Source organism: Pteropus medius, unplaced genomic scaffold (assembly GCF_902729225.1).
Source record: "Pteropus medius unplaced genomic scaffold, Ma_sr-lr_union100, whole genome shotgun sequence".
NCBI classification, from domain to species: domain Eukaryota; kingdom Metazoa; phylum Chordata; class Mammalia; order Chiroptera; family Pteropodidae; genus Pteropus; species Pteropus medius.
The window spans coordinates 19172948-19189625 of NW_024342471.1; the positions used below are offsets into that span (position 1 = coordinate 19172948).

Below are 16678 nucleotides of genomic sequence, written 5' to 3' on the forward strand. Positions count from 1 at the left end.
GTCTTTTTTTTTAAAATGGTAAAATTCACGTAAAAATTACCATCTTACCTATATTAAAGTGGACAGTTCAGTGGCATTAAGTACATTTACATTGTTGTGCAACCATCATCACGGTTATCTCTAGAACTTTTTCTTCTTCCAAAACCGAAACTCTATATCCACCAAATGCTAACTCCCCATTCCTCCCTTCCCAGCCCCTGGCAACCACCATTCTGCTTTCTGTCTCTATAAGTTTGTTCTAGGCACCTCGTATAAGTGGAATCATACAGTATTTGTCCTTTCGTGACTGGCTTCTTCCACTCAGCATAATGACTTCAAGGTTCATCCAGGTTGTAGCATGTGTCAGAATTTCCTTCTTTTTAAAGACTACATAATATTCCATTGTGTGGATAGACCACATTTTGTTTATCCCTTCATGCATCGACGGATACTTGGGTTGCTTCTACCTTTTGGCTCTTGGGCATAATGCTGCTATGAACATGAGTGTGCAAATAGCTATTGAAGATTCTGCTTTCAATTCTATTGTGTGTACACCTAGGAAATAGCTAGATCATATGGTAATTCTATTTTTAATTTTTCGAGGAACAGCCATACTGTGGCCCTACCATGTTAGATTCCCATCAACAGCGCACAAGACTTGCAATTTCTGCATAGCTTCACCAACGCTTATTTTTTGTTTTTCTTTACTGTAGCCAACCTAGTGGGTGTGAGGTGGTCTCTTATTGTGGTTTTGATTTTTCATTTCCTTAATGATTACTGATATTGAGCATTTTTAAATGTGCTTATTGGCCATTCATTTTTCTTTGGAGAAATGTCTTTTTTAAGTCTTCTGCCCATTTTAAATCAGGGTTTCTACGGTCAAGTTGTAGGAGTTCTTTATATATTCTGGTTATTAACCTCTTATCAAATATATAACTTGCAAATATTTTCTCCCATTCTGCAGGCTGCGTTTCCACTCTGCTGATTTTTGTCCTTTGCTTCACAGTAGTTTTTAATTTTGATGTAATCTAATTTCCTGTTTTTTTTTTTTTTCTTCTCTCGGTTTCCAGTGCTTTTGGTATCATATACCTTGTCCCTTTAAATTGCTATGGAGTGGTCCATGATGTGGCTGTTCTAATAATTGAACCTATCAGACATCGTGAAGGTTCAACTTTCAACATAAATTCAGATTTTGACTATTTCTCCCTACCTCCACGGCCACCGCACTGGTGGAGTCCACCACCCTCTTCCTGCATGACCGCCGCTACCTCCTCACTGGGCTCCCTACTTCTGCCCTTACCACCAGTACTGTCCATTCCTTACATGCAGCCAGAGGGATTCTGTTCGAACCTAAGTCAAATCCTGTCCCTCCTCTGCTTAGAACTCTCCGTGGTTCCTGCTAACCCAGACTGACAGTCAGTCTGTACAATGGTCCACAGAGCCCGGTGTGATATGACCCCCACTATTTCTATGAGATAATTTCCTGCTACTCTTCCTATGCTCCATCCATGGCAACTACATGGGCCAGGTATGCTCCTACCTCAGGGCCTTTGCACTTGCTGTTCTCCTGCCCAGCACACTCTCCCCACAGCAACCTGAATGGCCCCTTCCCTCATCGCATTCGTGTTTTTGCTCAAATGTCACCTCTAGGAGGCCTCTTTTATTTAATTAAATTAGACCACTCTAATTTAAAATTAAAATAAAACCCCCCAGCGCTCCCATCCCCCTTCTCTGCTGTATTTTTCTCCATGGTGCTTACCAGAATGTAACAAAATGCATACTTTTCTCATTTTGTTTATTGTTTGTCTTCCCCAAGGGGAATGTCAACTCCATGAGAAGAAGAATCGCTTCTGTCTTGTTCATGAATATGTCTCTAGGGCATGAGCCATAGTAGGTGCTGAAAAATATTTGCTGAATGACTAAGTCAAAGTGAGCACATTTTGTTGGACATTTTATTCCTTTCCTGCTCATGTCCTGCAAGCATCTATAATATCCACAGTGCTGACCTCTGTATCCCATAGCAAGGTACACAACAGGTCCGCATACAAAGATTCGTTTAAATCACTCCTGCATTCCTAGAACCTGCCACATGGTGGCAGCATATGCTAAGGCAAAATTTGCTAGCCAGCCCTGCGCATCAAATTCCAGATCCCAGGACACTTGTCAGCAATTAAGGATCTAATCTCAGCTCCGTTAGGCAGAGGGGTAAAGTGAGGCCTCAAAGAGGAGACGTGGTGGGAAAAATCTCAGACATTTAAAGTCCAGCTCTTTTATCAGTTCATTGTGATCTTGGGGGAAGTCTTAACCCTCTCTGGGCCTGTTTGCCATCTGCTTGCTTTGTGAGGTTTTTGTGACTTGCCTTTTGTGGGGATAAGGGGAGGTCTGATTCACTCCCATGTGCCTTGTCTGGCCAGTATGAAGGGAACAGCAGGCCCAGAATGCCTGAGAGAGGGGATATTACCCTGATTTTATAGACCTGGGGCTGAGGTCTAAAGGGGACATCAGAGTGTCACATCCAGGGAGGGTACAGAGCAAAACCAAAAGTCTGACCTTTGCAGTCCCCCACTCCAAATCCCCTAGAGACAATCTCCATGGACCATCTCTCATAGGTCCCCTTTCTGCCTTAGTTTTTCTACCCACTGGCTGATTTCTAAGCCCCTCTGCAAACACCTTTATCACTCCCTTCAATGCAGAAACAATGGGACTTCCCTTGGGCAAGTCATGTTGGTTTTTGCCTCCTTAAAATAGGGTAAGGAGAAGCTGCAGGGACTAGCAGGAGGAATTGTGAAAGCGGTTTGGGGGCAGAGGAGGACGTGTATTGGGTAGGAAAGTGTCTGTTCCCTCCACAGCCCTGCCTAGCTCCTGCCCACTACTCGCAGCCATGTGGGCCCAGCTCACAGCTTTTGGTTTTAAAAGAGAAGCTGGAAATTGGAATTTTGATGTGAAGTCTCTTGATTTTTAAATGTTGACAATAAATTCATTGAAAAAAGGAACAACGACAACAAAACAAAGCAAAACACCGTGGGGTCAAAGTGAAAGTGTCTGTGGGTTGGATTTGGCCACTGACCACCAGTTTGAGACCCTTCCTAGTCTAGGTTCCTACAAATACCTACACAGGATGTAACTGAGAGAGATCATTATGGGTGGTATCAGGTGGGTCCTAATTTCTAGGCTCTTGCTGCCTGCAGAACCACTGGGGTGTGCTCTAGACCTCTGGGCCATAGTGGGTAAGCTTCCATCAGCCCCATCCTCAGGAAAGGCTGAGCATTAATAGTGAAGCAGCAGGCAGGGCCTGTTGAGCAACAGCTTTGTAAAAACAAGGGCTTACATCACCTGAGCAGGCACTGCAACATCTCTGCAGGACACCTGGGGTGGCAATGAGGTGAGAACTGAATTTACTTTCATGCCAGAATGAGGAATCCTGGTCAGGGAAGAGTGGAAAGCAAGAGGCTCAGTGTTTGTTTATTTGGTGGGTGCAGTTCCATTCTAGAGGCTAGAAGGGCAAGTGATAGGGCTGAGTCCGATGCTTGGAGGCCAATCCCCAGGGTCTGGGTTGCCTTTTGAGTCACTGTGTGACCCTGGGCCACCATTCTCTGAGCCTCGTTTTTTGCCATTCAGAAAGCGAGGTTCACATTACCAGACTTGTTTTGATTTATTATAAACCCAAAGGGGAAGGTAAGGCTGGAAAGACTTTAATCCTTACTACCCCTTTAATGTGACCTTGAACAGGCACACTTAGCTCTGTTGGGCCTATTTCCTCATTTGTAAAGTGGAGCTTAATAATATGATCTGATTCCTATAAATAATCAGGAGGATTAAATTAGTTAATACATGCAAAGAGCTTAAAATGTGGTTCAGAGAGGGTGGAAGATTGGCTTGAGGACACACAGCAAATCCTCCAATTAGCTTCAGACTCCCCCAGGTCTCACTGCATCTCTCCAGAACCCTGAGAGTTGGGAGGAGGCTGCTGAGGCTCAGAGAGGGGAGCTATCTTACCTGAGGTCACACAGCCCAGTTAATGGGGGACCTCACCTTCTTCATCCATTGAGCATCTTCTGTGTGCTGGGCATGATTTTAGGCACTGGGGAAAACTAAATTCCTGCCCAGGTGGGGCTGACATGGGGAGGAGGCAGCAGGGGCAGAAAGCAAGATGATTAGGTAAAATAATTTTGGTAGTAATGAGAACGGGCAAGGAAATCAAGTAGGGGGATGTAAAAGGAGCAATTGAGGGCCTGGGACTTGCGATGGGGAGGTCAGGAGGTCAGGAAGGCCTTCTTCCCGGTGGTAACCTTTGCATGAGCCTTAGGCAGAGCTGGGGGAATAGTGTTCTTGGTCCAGAGGGAACAGCAAATGCATTTATTCACTGGTAAATTTTGGGCAGGCCCAGTTCAGGAGTTCCAGTATTCGAGGGACAGCCCTCATGGACCAAGCAGTCTGGGGGGAGGTGTCAAGACAACCAGGATAATGGTAGCTGGAGATAAGGGCTGGGAAGGAAGTTCATCAGCAAGTGGAGCAGAGAGGGTCTTTTGGAGGCGGTGGGCCTCAAGCTCAGCCCTAAGTGTCCCGCTTTGCATCTTGGAAGGCCTGGCTGTGGGGCCCTGGGTCCTCAGATCCCTCCCTGGTGCTGGGAAGGCCCAGAAAGCCAGCAGGCTGGGCCAGTGTTTCATTTGTTCCTCCCTACCCCCCATCCCCCAAGGGCACTCTCAGAGATGTCATTTCTACAGCTCTCTGGGTCACCCTAGCTCAGCAGATAACGTTGAAGGTTGAGCAATGCCTGCTTGCCCGCCAGGGCTGGGGGTCAGTGGGCCGGGGGTCAGCCCCAGGCAGGCTGGGAACTTCTGCCTAGACCTGAGTGACAGAGCAGTAGGCTCAGGGAGCTGCCCAAATGGCCTAGGAATGGGGCTTGAGAGGAAAAGGGGCTGCTTGAGTCCACTCAGCAGGGAGGGCCTCAGGCGTATGTTCAAATCCAGATGGGCCATGGCCTGTTTGCCCATTTGTGAACCAGGGGCAGCAAAAGCCTCCTCCTAGCAAGGTGAAAAGGTGAACCGTGGGTCCAAGCTTACACGCAGCGCACAGCAGGGACTTAGTAAAAATGAGGCAAGTCCCTTCTCTCTCCTCCACGGTCCCCAATGGGGCCTGGCTTGACCTCCTCCCCACCAGCTTCTGAAACAGGTATTGTGGCCTCAGGTTGGCACATAGGTCTTGGGGCGCCTGGAAAAGGGCTTTTCTTTTGAGACTAAAGGGGTACATGAGCCCATGTGATATTGGGTTGCTAGGCCCCCTCTGGGAGAGGCCCTTCTTTCTGATGTGCTTCTCAGAGTGGACTTAAAACTAAGCCTTATGTTTGGGTGTCTGTGGTGGAGACAGTAATACAACTAAAAGTAACAGTAACGACACCTTCATGTAAGCTCAGAGAAGTGAAATGACTTTCGCAAAGTCACACAGTGTGGCAGAGCAGAGTACCCCGCCCCCCCTCCACCCTTCTGGGAGCCCAGGTCAGGGTAGGGTGGGGCTGGAGAAGACTCAGGTGTGGTCTAAGGAGGCGGGTAGGTGCGGTGGGTGGGGCGGTGGAGGCGGGGGCACGGCCTACCTAGGCAGAGGCCCCAGTGGAGCGCTTCCCTTTACCTGCCCGCCCACCCCCCAGGTCCTCCTGTTGGAGGTGGCTTTACGAGGGGAGTCGCCACAGGCATGGAATCCCCTCCTAAGAGCTGGGGATGGGGGCAAGTTTAGGAGCGAGGACGCGTCTTGGAGATGGGTCACCACTCCAGGAGCCAGAGCTGGGGGGTGAGTTCTCCAGGTTCCCGCCTGGGGAGCAGCCCCTCTGTGGGGCGTGGGGGCTGGACGCTGCGGGTCCTTAAGCCACCGCCTCCTCCAGCAGGGGGCGGGCCGCCGCCGTGTTTCGGGTGGGGGCAGGCGATAGCATTACCCCCTCCCCGGGTTCCCCCCCTTTCAGTACAGCCTCCAGCCCGGAGGGGGCGGTTCGGGGGCGGGGTCGCACCTCCCCTTCTCGCTTCCAATCCGGGGGCCGCCTGGTGGGAGTGGGCAGGGGGCATGAGGCCGCCCCCCCCTCGAGCCCCGGGACCCCCGAGGACGCGCTTCTAGTCTCTGGTCAGGTCACCGACCTCCCAGGGGTCTCAGGCGGCCACGGTGTAGCTGTGTCCCGGCGGCGGCGGGAGGGGCCGGGGCGGCCGCCAGGCGTGACGCAGCCGTTGCCATGGGCCGCCTTATAAATAACCGGGCTCAGGAGAAACTTTAGCGAGTCAGAGCCGCGCACGGGACCGGGAAGGGGACCCACTCGAGGGTCCAGCCGCCAGCCCCCGCACTAGTAGCGGCCACTCCGGCAGAGCAGAGGCAGAAGCGGCGGCAGCAGCAGCAGCAGCAGCAGCGACACAGCAGCGACAGTTCGCAGCCAGGAGGCCGCGCCACCTGCGGGCCGGCCGGAGCGGGCAGCGCCGAGCCCCTTCCCCGGGCACCCGCGTTCATGCAACGCCTGGTGGCCTGGGACCCAGCATGTCTACCCCTGCCGCCGCCGCCTGCCTTTAAATCCATGGAAGTGGCCAACTTCTACTACGAGGCGGACTGCTTGGCTGCTGCGTACGGCGGCAAGGCGGCCCCTGCGGCGCCCCCCGCGGCCAGACCTGGGCCGCGCCCCTCCGCCGGCGAGCTGGGTAGCATCGGCGACCACGAGCGCGCCATCGACTTCAGCCCGTACTTGGAGCCGCTGGGCGCGCCGCAGGCCCCGGCGCCGACCACGGCCACGGACACCTTCGAGGCGGCTCCGCCTGCGCCCGCCCCCGCGCCCGCCTCCTCCGGGCAGCACCACGACTTCCTCTCCGACCTCTTCTCCGACGACTACGGGGGCAAGAACTGCAAGAAGGCGGCCGAGTACGGCTACGTGAGCCTGGGGCGCCTGGGGGCCGCCAAGGGCGCACTGCACCCGAGCTGCTTCGCGCCCCTACACCCGCCGCCCCCGCCGCCGCCGCCGCAGCCCGCCGAGCTCAAGGCGGAGCCGGGCTTCGAGCCCGCGGACTGCAAGCGGAAGGAGGAGGCCGGAGCGCCGGGCGGCGGTGGCGCAGGCATGGCGGCTGGCTTTCCGTACGCTCTGCGCGCCTATCTCGGCTACCAGGCGGTGCCGAGCGGCAGCAGCGGGAGCCTGTCCACGTCCTCGTCGTCCAGCCCGCCCGGCACGCCGAGCCCCGCCGACGCCAAGGCGCCCCAAGCTGCTTGCTACGCGGGGGCGGCACCGGCGCCCTCACAGGTCAAGAGCAAGGCCAAGAAGACCGTGGACAAGCACAGCGACGAGTACAAGATCCGGCGCGAGCGCAACAACATCGCGGTGCGCAAGAGCCGCGACAAAGCTAAGATGCGCAACCTGGAGACGCAGCACAAGGTCCTGGAGCTCACGGCTGAGAACGAGCGACTCCAGAAGAAGGTGGAGCAGCTGTCGCGCGAGCTTAGCACCCTGCGGAACTTGTTCAAGCAGCTGCCCGAGCCCTTGCTCGCTTCCTCCGGCCACTGCTAGCGCGGCCCCCGCGCGCGTCCCCCTGCCGGCTGGCCTCCGCGCTGCTGGGCGCGCGACTCCGGGAAGCGCCCGCGCTCCCGCTCCCGCCCTCGCCCCTGGTGGCGCCGGCAAAACTTTGGCACTGGGGCACTTGGCAGCGCGGGGAGCTCGTCGGTAATTTTAATATTTTATTATATATATATCTATATTTTTGTCCAAACCAACCGCACATGCAGATGGGGCGCCCGCCCATGGTATTTAAAGAAGAAATGTCTATGTGTACAGATGAATGATAAACTCTCTAGCTCTCCCTCTGCCCACTCTCCAGGCGCCGGCGGGCGGGCCGGTTTCGAAGTTGATGCAATCGGTTTAAACATGGCTGAACGCGTGTGTACACGGGACTGACGCAACCCACGTGTAACTGTCAGCCGGGCCCTGAGTAATCGCTTAAAGATGTTCCTACCGGGTTGTTGCTGTTGATGTTGTTTTTGTCGTTGTTTTTTTGGTCTTTTTTTTGTATTATAAAAAAATAATCTATTTCTATGAGAAAAGAGGCGTCTGTATATTTGGGAATCTTTTCCGTTTCAAGCATTAAGAACACTTTTAATAAACTTTTTTTTTTGAGAATGGTTAAAACCTTTTGGGGGCAGTAGTTGGCTTTTGATTATTTTGGATTTCTATGATTTCATTTTTGCTCTGGTGCGGGGGGCTGTGCATGGGGCTGCTAATACTTTTGGCTTTTTTGGTGGTTGGGTGGGGGTGTTGCAGCTGGTTTTTCTCCTTCTCCACTCCCCTCAAGGCCTATGCTTAGAGATGGGGGTACCAGACCTGGGAGGGAGGGGCAGAAGAGTGCTGGGTCAGGCTTTCAGGGTGACTTAGGGTCCCTGGGTGCTGGGAAGGAGTGGCTGGGAACCTGGCGTGGGGAGAGTTCCAAGGCCTCTGGCAGGTCTTGAGTGCCAGGCTTGGATTTGGAGGGGCCTCGAGGTCTGTGACCCCTGCACAATGTTTAAGAGCCTGTGACTGATGACGGTGGGTGGGTACAGGTCTTGGTCCTGCTGAGCCTCCAAGTTGGGGCAAGATTTTTTGGTAAGTGTAGTGGGGGGGCTGTTTAGAAAAGTTTGTGTGTGTATATATTCTAAGAGAGGAGGCTGGGTGTGTGGGCGAGCTTGTGTTTGTGTGTCCCTGGCCAGTTTGGGTGTCCCTGGCCAGCAGGAGGGGAGAAGCTGAGCCAGATGAGGGAAGTCAGGGGGAGGGGAGTGTTCCTGCACTTCCACTCCCTTTCTGGAGGATGAGAAATTTACCACTTGCCCTCTTTGCCCAGATGTGGACACCGAGGCCCAGCCTCACCTGCTTGTTCAAGGTGGCCGAGCCTAGGTTTGAACTTGGGGCCCCTGTTCCTGATTCCCTGGGACAGAAACGGCCCCTGGCAAGGTGTCTGCGTCCCTGCCCCCTGTTAACCTCCCGCCCCTCTGCACTGCACCCACATCCCCATTCCAGCCCTGAACGGCATTCCTGAGAGTTGAGGATGTAGACAGAGGGGTTAGTGGATACACGTACGGCGTCCTGCGGTGCCTGGCACGCAGGAGGTGTTATATAAGCCTTTGCTCTTGTTATTATTTTTTGCTGGGAGGCTCCTGGCATTTGGCAGCCCAGTCTGCAGTGCAGTAGGAGTGTGTCGAGCGCTTGCCAGGGGCCAGGCATCTGGTAAACCCTGGACCTGCCCCATCTCATTTAAACGTCACAGCCTTTGGAGAGGTGGGTACTATTATCAGGCCTGTTTTTAGAACAGTTTTTTGGCTGTCAGATTCCTGTGAGCAAAAAACTGGTTTGAGGTCCCTCTGCTCTAGGAATTCATCAGTGGGGGGGGGTCAATGGGGGGCTTCATAGATTAGTTGGCCAAGGGCCTGGGGCATCCTTGGGAGCAGCTGCTGATTTTGTGTTTTGAGAATGAGGAATGCTTTTTCCCACCCTTTCCCTTTGGGGGCCAGGTTGTGCTTTCTCTGCGAGAGCCTAGGTTGTAGGGGCCAGAGACACTCAGTTCCCACCATTATAGAGCTGAGGATCAAGGCAACCCACCTCCCTAATGCTAGCATCTCCTGTTTTGTGGCACAGGTGCTGTGCAGAGCACTGGGCAGAGACAACCTTACTCTGGCCTTGGGCCTCTAGCGTGGCCTGGACAGGCCTCTTCTCTGCCCTGGGCGGTCAGCTGCCTGGCCAGGACCCTGGAGCCTCCGAGTCAGTCCAGTACCAGCGACAACACATCTGCTCCACTTACCTGCTATAAGACTTACCTGCTATAGGGCGAAGGCCGGGAGTGGAGACCTAGAGAAGGAGGTGGCTCAGTCTTTGGTGCAGGGGAGGGTCATAATTTAGGAATGAATTTCTTCAATCCCTGCTCTCCCCTTTGTCACTGAGAGTTGTCCGGTGGCTGCAGAGGACACAAAGGAGGTGAGAGGGGAGCAACCTGGCCAAACAGTGACACCCAGGCCTCCCTTTCCGGAGCACTGTCTCCGAACCAGCATGGAGTGCAGCTCTTTACACACTCATGTCCTGCTTTATCTACATAGGTACTCCACGGAAGGTAATATACCCATTTTACCAAAGTAAACTGAAGCCCACAGAAGTGCGGTTAGTGCTCGCGGTGGAACAGGGGTGAGCTGGGTATAAGATCCTAGGTCTCTGGGGAAGGGTTGGGACCGAGAGCCTGGCTTGTAATTTCAGCCCCCAATGCAAATCCTAAGCCTTGCCTGGAGGACTCCTTGCCTGGCCCCAAGTTCAGGTTCCCCAAACGCCATAGTTAAGTGACTTGCACATGGTTTCAGTTTGGAAGCAACAGAAAGTGGATTTGAACCTGAGCCCATCTGACTGCCCCTAAAGAGGTCTGGGAAAAATAGTTAACAGGTTGAGGGCTCTGATGGTGGTCTAGGTGGCCTGGTGTGGGAGCATTGTGGACCGAGCTGTGCCCGAAGGACTTGGGGAAATGTCTTAGATTGGGGGACATCCACCCTGTGGATCACTAGGCTAGGAAGGCTCTAGTCTTGCAGAGAGGAGGGACCAGTCTATTCAAAAGCTGGGAGACGAGAAAGAGAAGGATAGGGTACAGCACGAGGGGAGCCCGAGAGGCCAGGGATGCGCCTCAAGAATAGGAGTAATAGTGGATGCGAGTTCAGTGCTTACGGTGTGCAAAGCACCAGTCCAAGGCTTTGGCACAAGTGGACTAGCTGGATCCTTCCATCTACCTGAGAAGGCTGGTCATGTTAACCACAGACCCATTTAGTGGGGTTGACCACTGGGGCTAGCTGGGAACCCCAGCCAGCATTTGCTTGGGCAGAAGAGTTGACAAAACACATTCACATCTCAATTGCCCAAGGCCTGGTGATCTTACTAAGGAGAAATGTGGGTATCAGAAATGAAAGCTGGAGACACCGCTGGGTGCCAGGCCCTGTGCTCAGGGTGTGCTGGCCAATTTGATCAGCTCCCCAGCCTCTTGGAGGCCTTGGCTTTGTTAGTGGCGTTTTCCTACTAAGCAAACAGGCCCAGAGAAGGAAGGTGACTTAAGGTTTCACAGCTAAGAATCGTGGACTTTGAAGTAGGAAAGAGAAGGGAGACTTTAGATGGAGTTTAGAAGCCATATAAACACCTAGAGAATGTTTCTTCCTCCCCTGAAGTCCTGTCCAAACCTCCCTGGGACTTTTTTGTCCTTGTCTCTGAGAAATTTATTTGTCCAATTATCTTTTTCATTTATTGGACAACCGTTTATTGAGCACCTGCTGTGTGTAGGACCTATGCCGAGTGCTGGAGACATGCGGTGACCAAGATGGAGGTAACAATTTATAGGGAGAGACGGACACTAAGTATCCAGTAACTGGAACAAGATAATGACAGGTGGGGACAAGGGCTCTGAGGGAAGGAAAGTGGGGCAGGGAGGGGTGGGGAGGTCCAGGAAGGCCTCTCCTGGGAGATGGCATCTGAGCAGCTGCCTGAGCGAGGTGAGGTGTGAGCGGGGAAGAGCCTTGGTTTGTTGAGCGCTCACTCCTCACCAGGTGTTACTGTGCTTTATGTGCCTTTCTCCTCACAATAACCCTGTGATATGGGTACTGTTTATCATCCTCTTCTCTAATTGCGATACTGAGGCATAGAAAGGCAAAGTCACTGGCACAACCGCTGGTGAATGACTGCTGTGAGATTTGAATTAATGCATTACATTTGAACCTGAGAAGCCTTCACCTCCTGCCTCCCCGCATGGCCCTAAACCTCTCATTTGCTGTTTTCCTGCCCCCTCCTTTAGTCCTTTCTCACCCTGGCTGACCTCCTGGGTGACTTGTGGTGGAGTCCCAGTGGCCCCAGCTGGCCACTGCCCCTCACTGGGGGTTTTCAACCTTGCATTGGCTGTGGCCATGTGCAGGGGAGTGAGGGAGGCCAGGGTGGGCTGGGGAAATCAGGGGAAGCTTCTGGGGCTCCAGCCTTTTGGAGTTTTGAACCCTTCCCAGGTATCCTCCTAGGCTAAGAGGTAGAAGTCCCATTTCAAAGAGAGGGGACCTGAGGCTTTGAGAGAGGATGTCACCTGCCTACAAAGCAAAAAAGTTGGAATTCAAACCCAGCTCTGTTTGAGCCCCAGGCTGAGCCACTTTCCTGTCTGCCAGTCACTGCCCTGTGGGGGAGCAGATGGGCAAACTGTAATTTTAATACCCTTTGAGGGGTAACGTAGGGGTGGAGCTCCGAGCTTTGTTTCTTATTTGCTGGGTGATCTCAGGTGAGATGCTTGGTCAGTTTGGGCCTGGGCTTCCTCACCTGTGAAGAAAGAGCATCCAGCTTCTACTCAACATCCTTAGCCGGCAATAAGGGAGCATCTACACAGGCCCAAGATGATCCCTGTGCCCCTGGAGCTGACATTCTGATGGGAAGACAGGCATCAAACAACGAGCGCACTGGCAAGCTAACTTCAGACTGTGATAAAGGCCTTGGGGAGGTGGTAGAGGGTGACTGGGAAGGGTTTTCAGAGAGTATTTCAGGCAGAAGGAGCAGCAGGTGTAGAGGCCCTGAGACAGGACAGAGCTCAGTGTGTTCGGGAAGGAGCGTGGAGTAGGTGTGGATAGGATAGAGGCAGCCAGGGGCGGAGTAGGGGGGAGGACCGAGTGGTTGCAGGGTCCTTCACGCAGAGGCAGTGGAGGCCAGGGAGAGGCCGAGAGAGGTTGTTTTGAGAATGAATAACTAGGTGTCCCTGCCAAGGCCTGGCACCTGGTAAGCCTTTGACACGTTTGTTAATGGGACAAAACAGGACTCTTGGCCTCTAGAGGAGGCAAAGTGCAGTGGGTGAAGGGCACAGGGAGGCCCCCTGTCTGGGCCCAGCAGATCTTGTGGGTGAGGAGCTTCTGACCCAGGGCCTGGAGCCATGGCCGTTCACCAGGCAGGAATGAGGGGAAGGGCATGCCAGGAGGTGGGTATCAGAGGAGCAAAGGCTGGGAGCCAAGAGAGGGAGAGTTCTTTGGGAAGCCTTGACTGCAGGGAAGAGGGCACCGAGGAAGGAGAGAGGCGAGGCTAGAGAGGGAGGCAGGGCCAGGGGCCTCTGGGGTGGGAGTGGGAGGGAGCTGGGGGGCAAGTAGGAAGCTTTTTTCTTTTTATTTGATTTCTCAAGTAATGCACAATTGTGGTGGGAAGGTTGGAGAATGCAGAATATCGATAAAAGAAGGATAGAGAAAGCACCCATAATTCCACTATCTGGAAACAAACTCTGTTAACACTTGTGCGGCCTTGGGCAAGTCACTTTACCTCTCTGTGCCTGTTTCCTTGTTTATAAAGTGGAATGATAGTACCTGCCTCAAAAGATTGTTGTGAGGATTAAATAAGTGAGTTCATGTAACATGTTTCGAGCAATGCCAGCACACCATGTTAGTCACCATTATTATTATTAATAACATCATTACCATTTTGGTGGGGCAAGGGCTCAGATTCTAGAATTTGGCTGCCTGCATTCTAGTTCCAAATTTACCATTTTCTGGCTGTGAGATTTGGAACAAGTGACTGCATCTCACCATGCCTCAGTTTCCCCATCCGTAACAAGAAGAGAATGAAATTCCTCACAGAGCTTCATAAAGATTCAACAGGTTAACTCACACAGGGTTATTGTAGAAGAGAGTGCTCTGTATGTGGCAGTTGTTATTTCTTGCCAGAATTTTCATTCGATGTGCATTTTTTCTTCATTGCGGTTAACGTTGCCTATTTGATATTCACACCTAACCTTCTTCCTTAACAACGAGACCCCTCTGTTACTGGAGCGAATGTGCTAGTGCGGCTAGCTACACTTCCCAGCTTCTCTTGCAGCTAGGATGACCAATGAGATATAAATAGAAGTAGGTGAGATTTCCAGAAAAGCTCTTCAAAGGGGGCTGGCTCAGCTATGAGAGACATTCCCTTTTGCCTGCCTCCTCCATAACCCCCGAGCCCCCCAATACTTTTTTCTACTTCTTGCCTGGAACTTAGCTATGATGGCCGGAGTTTCAGGGGCGATCTTGAACCATGTGGCAACTATGGAAGCATGGACACCACATAGTGAGGGTGGTGAAACCAGAAAGTAAAAGGCTCTCAGGTTCTTGATGGTGGCGGAACAGCCACACGGGTCCTTGCCTATCTTGCTCTGGACTTGTTCACATGATAGGAAAAGAAATCTCTGCTTATTGAGTCTATTTCTGATACATTTTGCATCAGATGTGGTGGAAGGATTTCTTTGAATTCATTTTAATCGCAGAAGTAATACATGGAGACATTCTGCCATGCAAAATTTTCTGCCTGTCCTCAGGTGTCTCCCCTGAGACTGAAATCTCAGTATGCATCAGGACAGGCATAAATCAGTCCCTTGGAGTGGACAGAATTTCTTCTGCTAACTCCAGTGAACTCAAAGCCTGCCCCCCATTCTCCATATGCGATCCACCAAGGAGGGTCAGCCCTCCTAGAGACAGAGAGGGTCAGCCCCTGCTGCAGCTCACAGAGAGTGATGGCAGCTGTGCCGGGAGCAGATACCCCACCACCCCGAATCACCCCTCTGTCCCATGCCGCTGCCACCACCACCTGCTCCACTGAGCCCTTTGCCAGCCTGCCTGAGGCCAGCCCAGCTGGGATCTCTGTGAGGTGAGTCTATAGGCCAGGGAGCTGGGCAGGCGAGCTTTTATTTTTATAGCTGTCACCAGATCCCTGCCTCACAGGCTCCAGCCTGGAGCCCTGGAGGAGATGGAAGTGGCTAGGGAGGGGCGAGGCTCCTCAGAGAAACTGGTGGGTGGGGGTCAGCAGGCTGTGGAGGAGAGAACTGGGGCAAGGTCAGGCCACCTGGGCTGCCGTACTCAAGCCAGGCCTCCGTCCTCTCATGCCAAAGGGGGCCACTCATCAAGTTTGCCTTGTTACCCTCTTGGGTAGCGGTAGGGGCATGCAGGTAATGGGGACCCTTTCTTTCTTTTGGCGTGGAGCATTTAGCTAATCCCACTTCCCAGTTCTTAGGATGCGATTGCCATCAGTCCTTTCAAGGCTTGTGTTGCCTTTTGTTCTCTTTCCCCCCTTCATCCCAGCTCCCCACATCCATCCCGCCCACTTCTCACACTCCCCCAACTGCAATGTGGTTGATATCCATCCTTATATACGCATCATTGTATTATTTTTTGTCTTTTCATCTTAGTGAAATATACACACACAGGAAAGTGTACACGACATAGGTATGCAGCACAGAGAATTTTGCCTGCATGTACTCACGCTTGTAACTGGCATCCAGATCAAGAGGCAGACTGTTCCAGCACTCCAGGAGCCCCCCATGCCCCTTCTAGTCACCCCCCGTCTCAAGGGTCACTATTATCCTGATTTCTAACAGCAAACATTAAATTTGCTTGTTTCTGCACTTTATATAACTGGAATCACGCAATATGCATTCTTTTGTGTCTGGCTTCTTTAATTCAGTGTTGTAACTGTAACGTTCATCCAAGTTGTTAAGTATACATATCAGGTTCCTTTTTGTTACTGACTAGAATTCCATTGCTTGGATATACACATTTCCCCATTTTATTGCTGAGAGACATTTGGGTTGTTTCTAGCTTTTAGCTCTTTAGAATTGGGCTGTGATGAACATTCTAGAATACATATCTGCATATTTTAGTTGGGCATATACCCAGGAGCACCTTGCTGGATCATAGAAAATGCTATGACTACGTGTTTCAATTGCCAATCATGGTATTCAACCCGAGATCTTATTCTTTTTTTAAACTTTTTTTTCTGTTTAAAAAAACCTTTCTGCCTCAGTCAGTTTGGTCTGCTCTAACAGAATATCATAGGCTTGGGTGGCTTGTATAAACAAATCTATCTATCCCTGTTCTGGATTCTGAGAAGCTCAAGATCCACTTGCTGGCAGATTTAGTATCTTGTGAGGACCTGCCTCCTGATTCATAGATGCTGGGACCTCATGTGGTGGAAGGGGCAGAGGAACTCTCTAGGGTCTCTTTTATAAGGGTGCTGATCCCATTCATGGAGGCTCCACCCTCATGGCCTAATCACCTCCCAAAGGCTCCACCTCTGAATGCCATCACATTGGGTTATTTCAATACATGGATTTTGGTGGACACAAACATTCAGCCTATAGCACTTTTTATTTTGAAATAGATCTCAAATTTGTAGAAAAGTTACAAATACAGTACAAAGAGCATTTTTTCCCCCTTAACTGAGAATAAATTGTGACCTGTCACCTTATTGCCCCCTAAGACTTTGCGATATAGTTCCTACAAACAAGGACATTTTCTATAAAACCACAATAACCATCAAAATCAGGAAATTAATGCAACACATTACTACCATTTATTTACTCAGACCCAATCCAGTTTAGAATCACGTGTCACATTTAGTTGCCATGTCTCTTTAGTCTCCTTTAATCCAAAACAGCTCCTTAGTCTTTCCTTGATGTTCATGACCTTGACACTTTTGAGGATGGCAGGCCAGCTACTTTATAGCATGTCCCTCACTTTGGGTTTGTCTGTTGTTTCCTCGTGGTTAGATTCAGGTTATGAATCTTTGGCGGATAAATCACAGAAGCGATGCTGTGTTCTTCTCTTTGTCCCATTGTTGAGGGTGTTCATTTTTCCTCCCAGTTTTATTGAGATATAATTGACATATAACATTGTTTAAGTTTGTAGTGTACAACATAGTGATTTGTTGTCTACATATCTTATT

At 51.5% G+C, this 16678-nt stretch overlaps 1 protein-coding gene and 1 long non-coding RNA gene across 3 annotated transcripts in view; both read left to right on the top strand.

Moving 5' to 3' along the window:
* LOC120603801 (uncharacterized) overlaps positions 1 to 16678 on the top strand; it is a 151658-nt gene that overhangs the window by 12851 nt on the left and 122129 nt on the right. The window lies entirely within an intron of this gene.
* CEBPB (CCAAT enhancer binding protein beta) lies at positions 6042 to 8121 on the top strand. The gene has a single exon (XM_039864582.1). It carries the CDS (start codon positions 6461 to 6463, stop codon positions 7499 to 7501), a length of 1041 nt encoding a protein of 346 aa, XP_039720516.1. The 5' UTR covers positions 6042 to 6460; the 3' UTR covers positions 7502 to 8121.

What these genes read in the sequence shown, in the direction of transcription:
- CEBPB (XM_039864582.1), top strand. Translation starts at nt 6,461, where the DNA reads ATGCAACGCCTGGTGGCCTGGGACCCAGCATGTCTACCCCTGCCGCCG.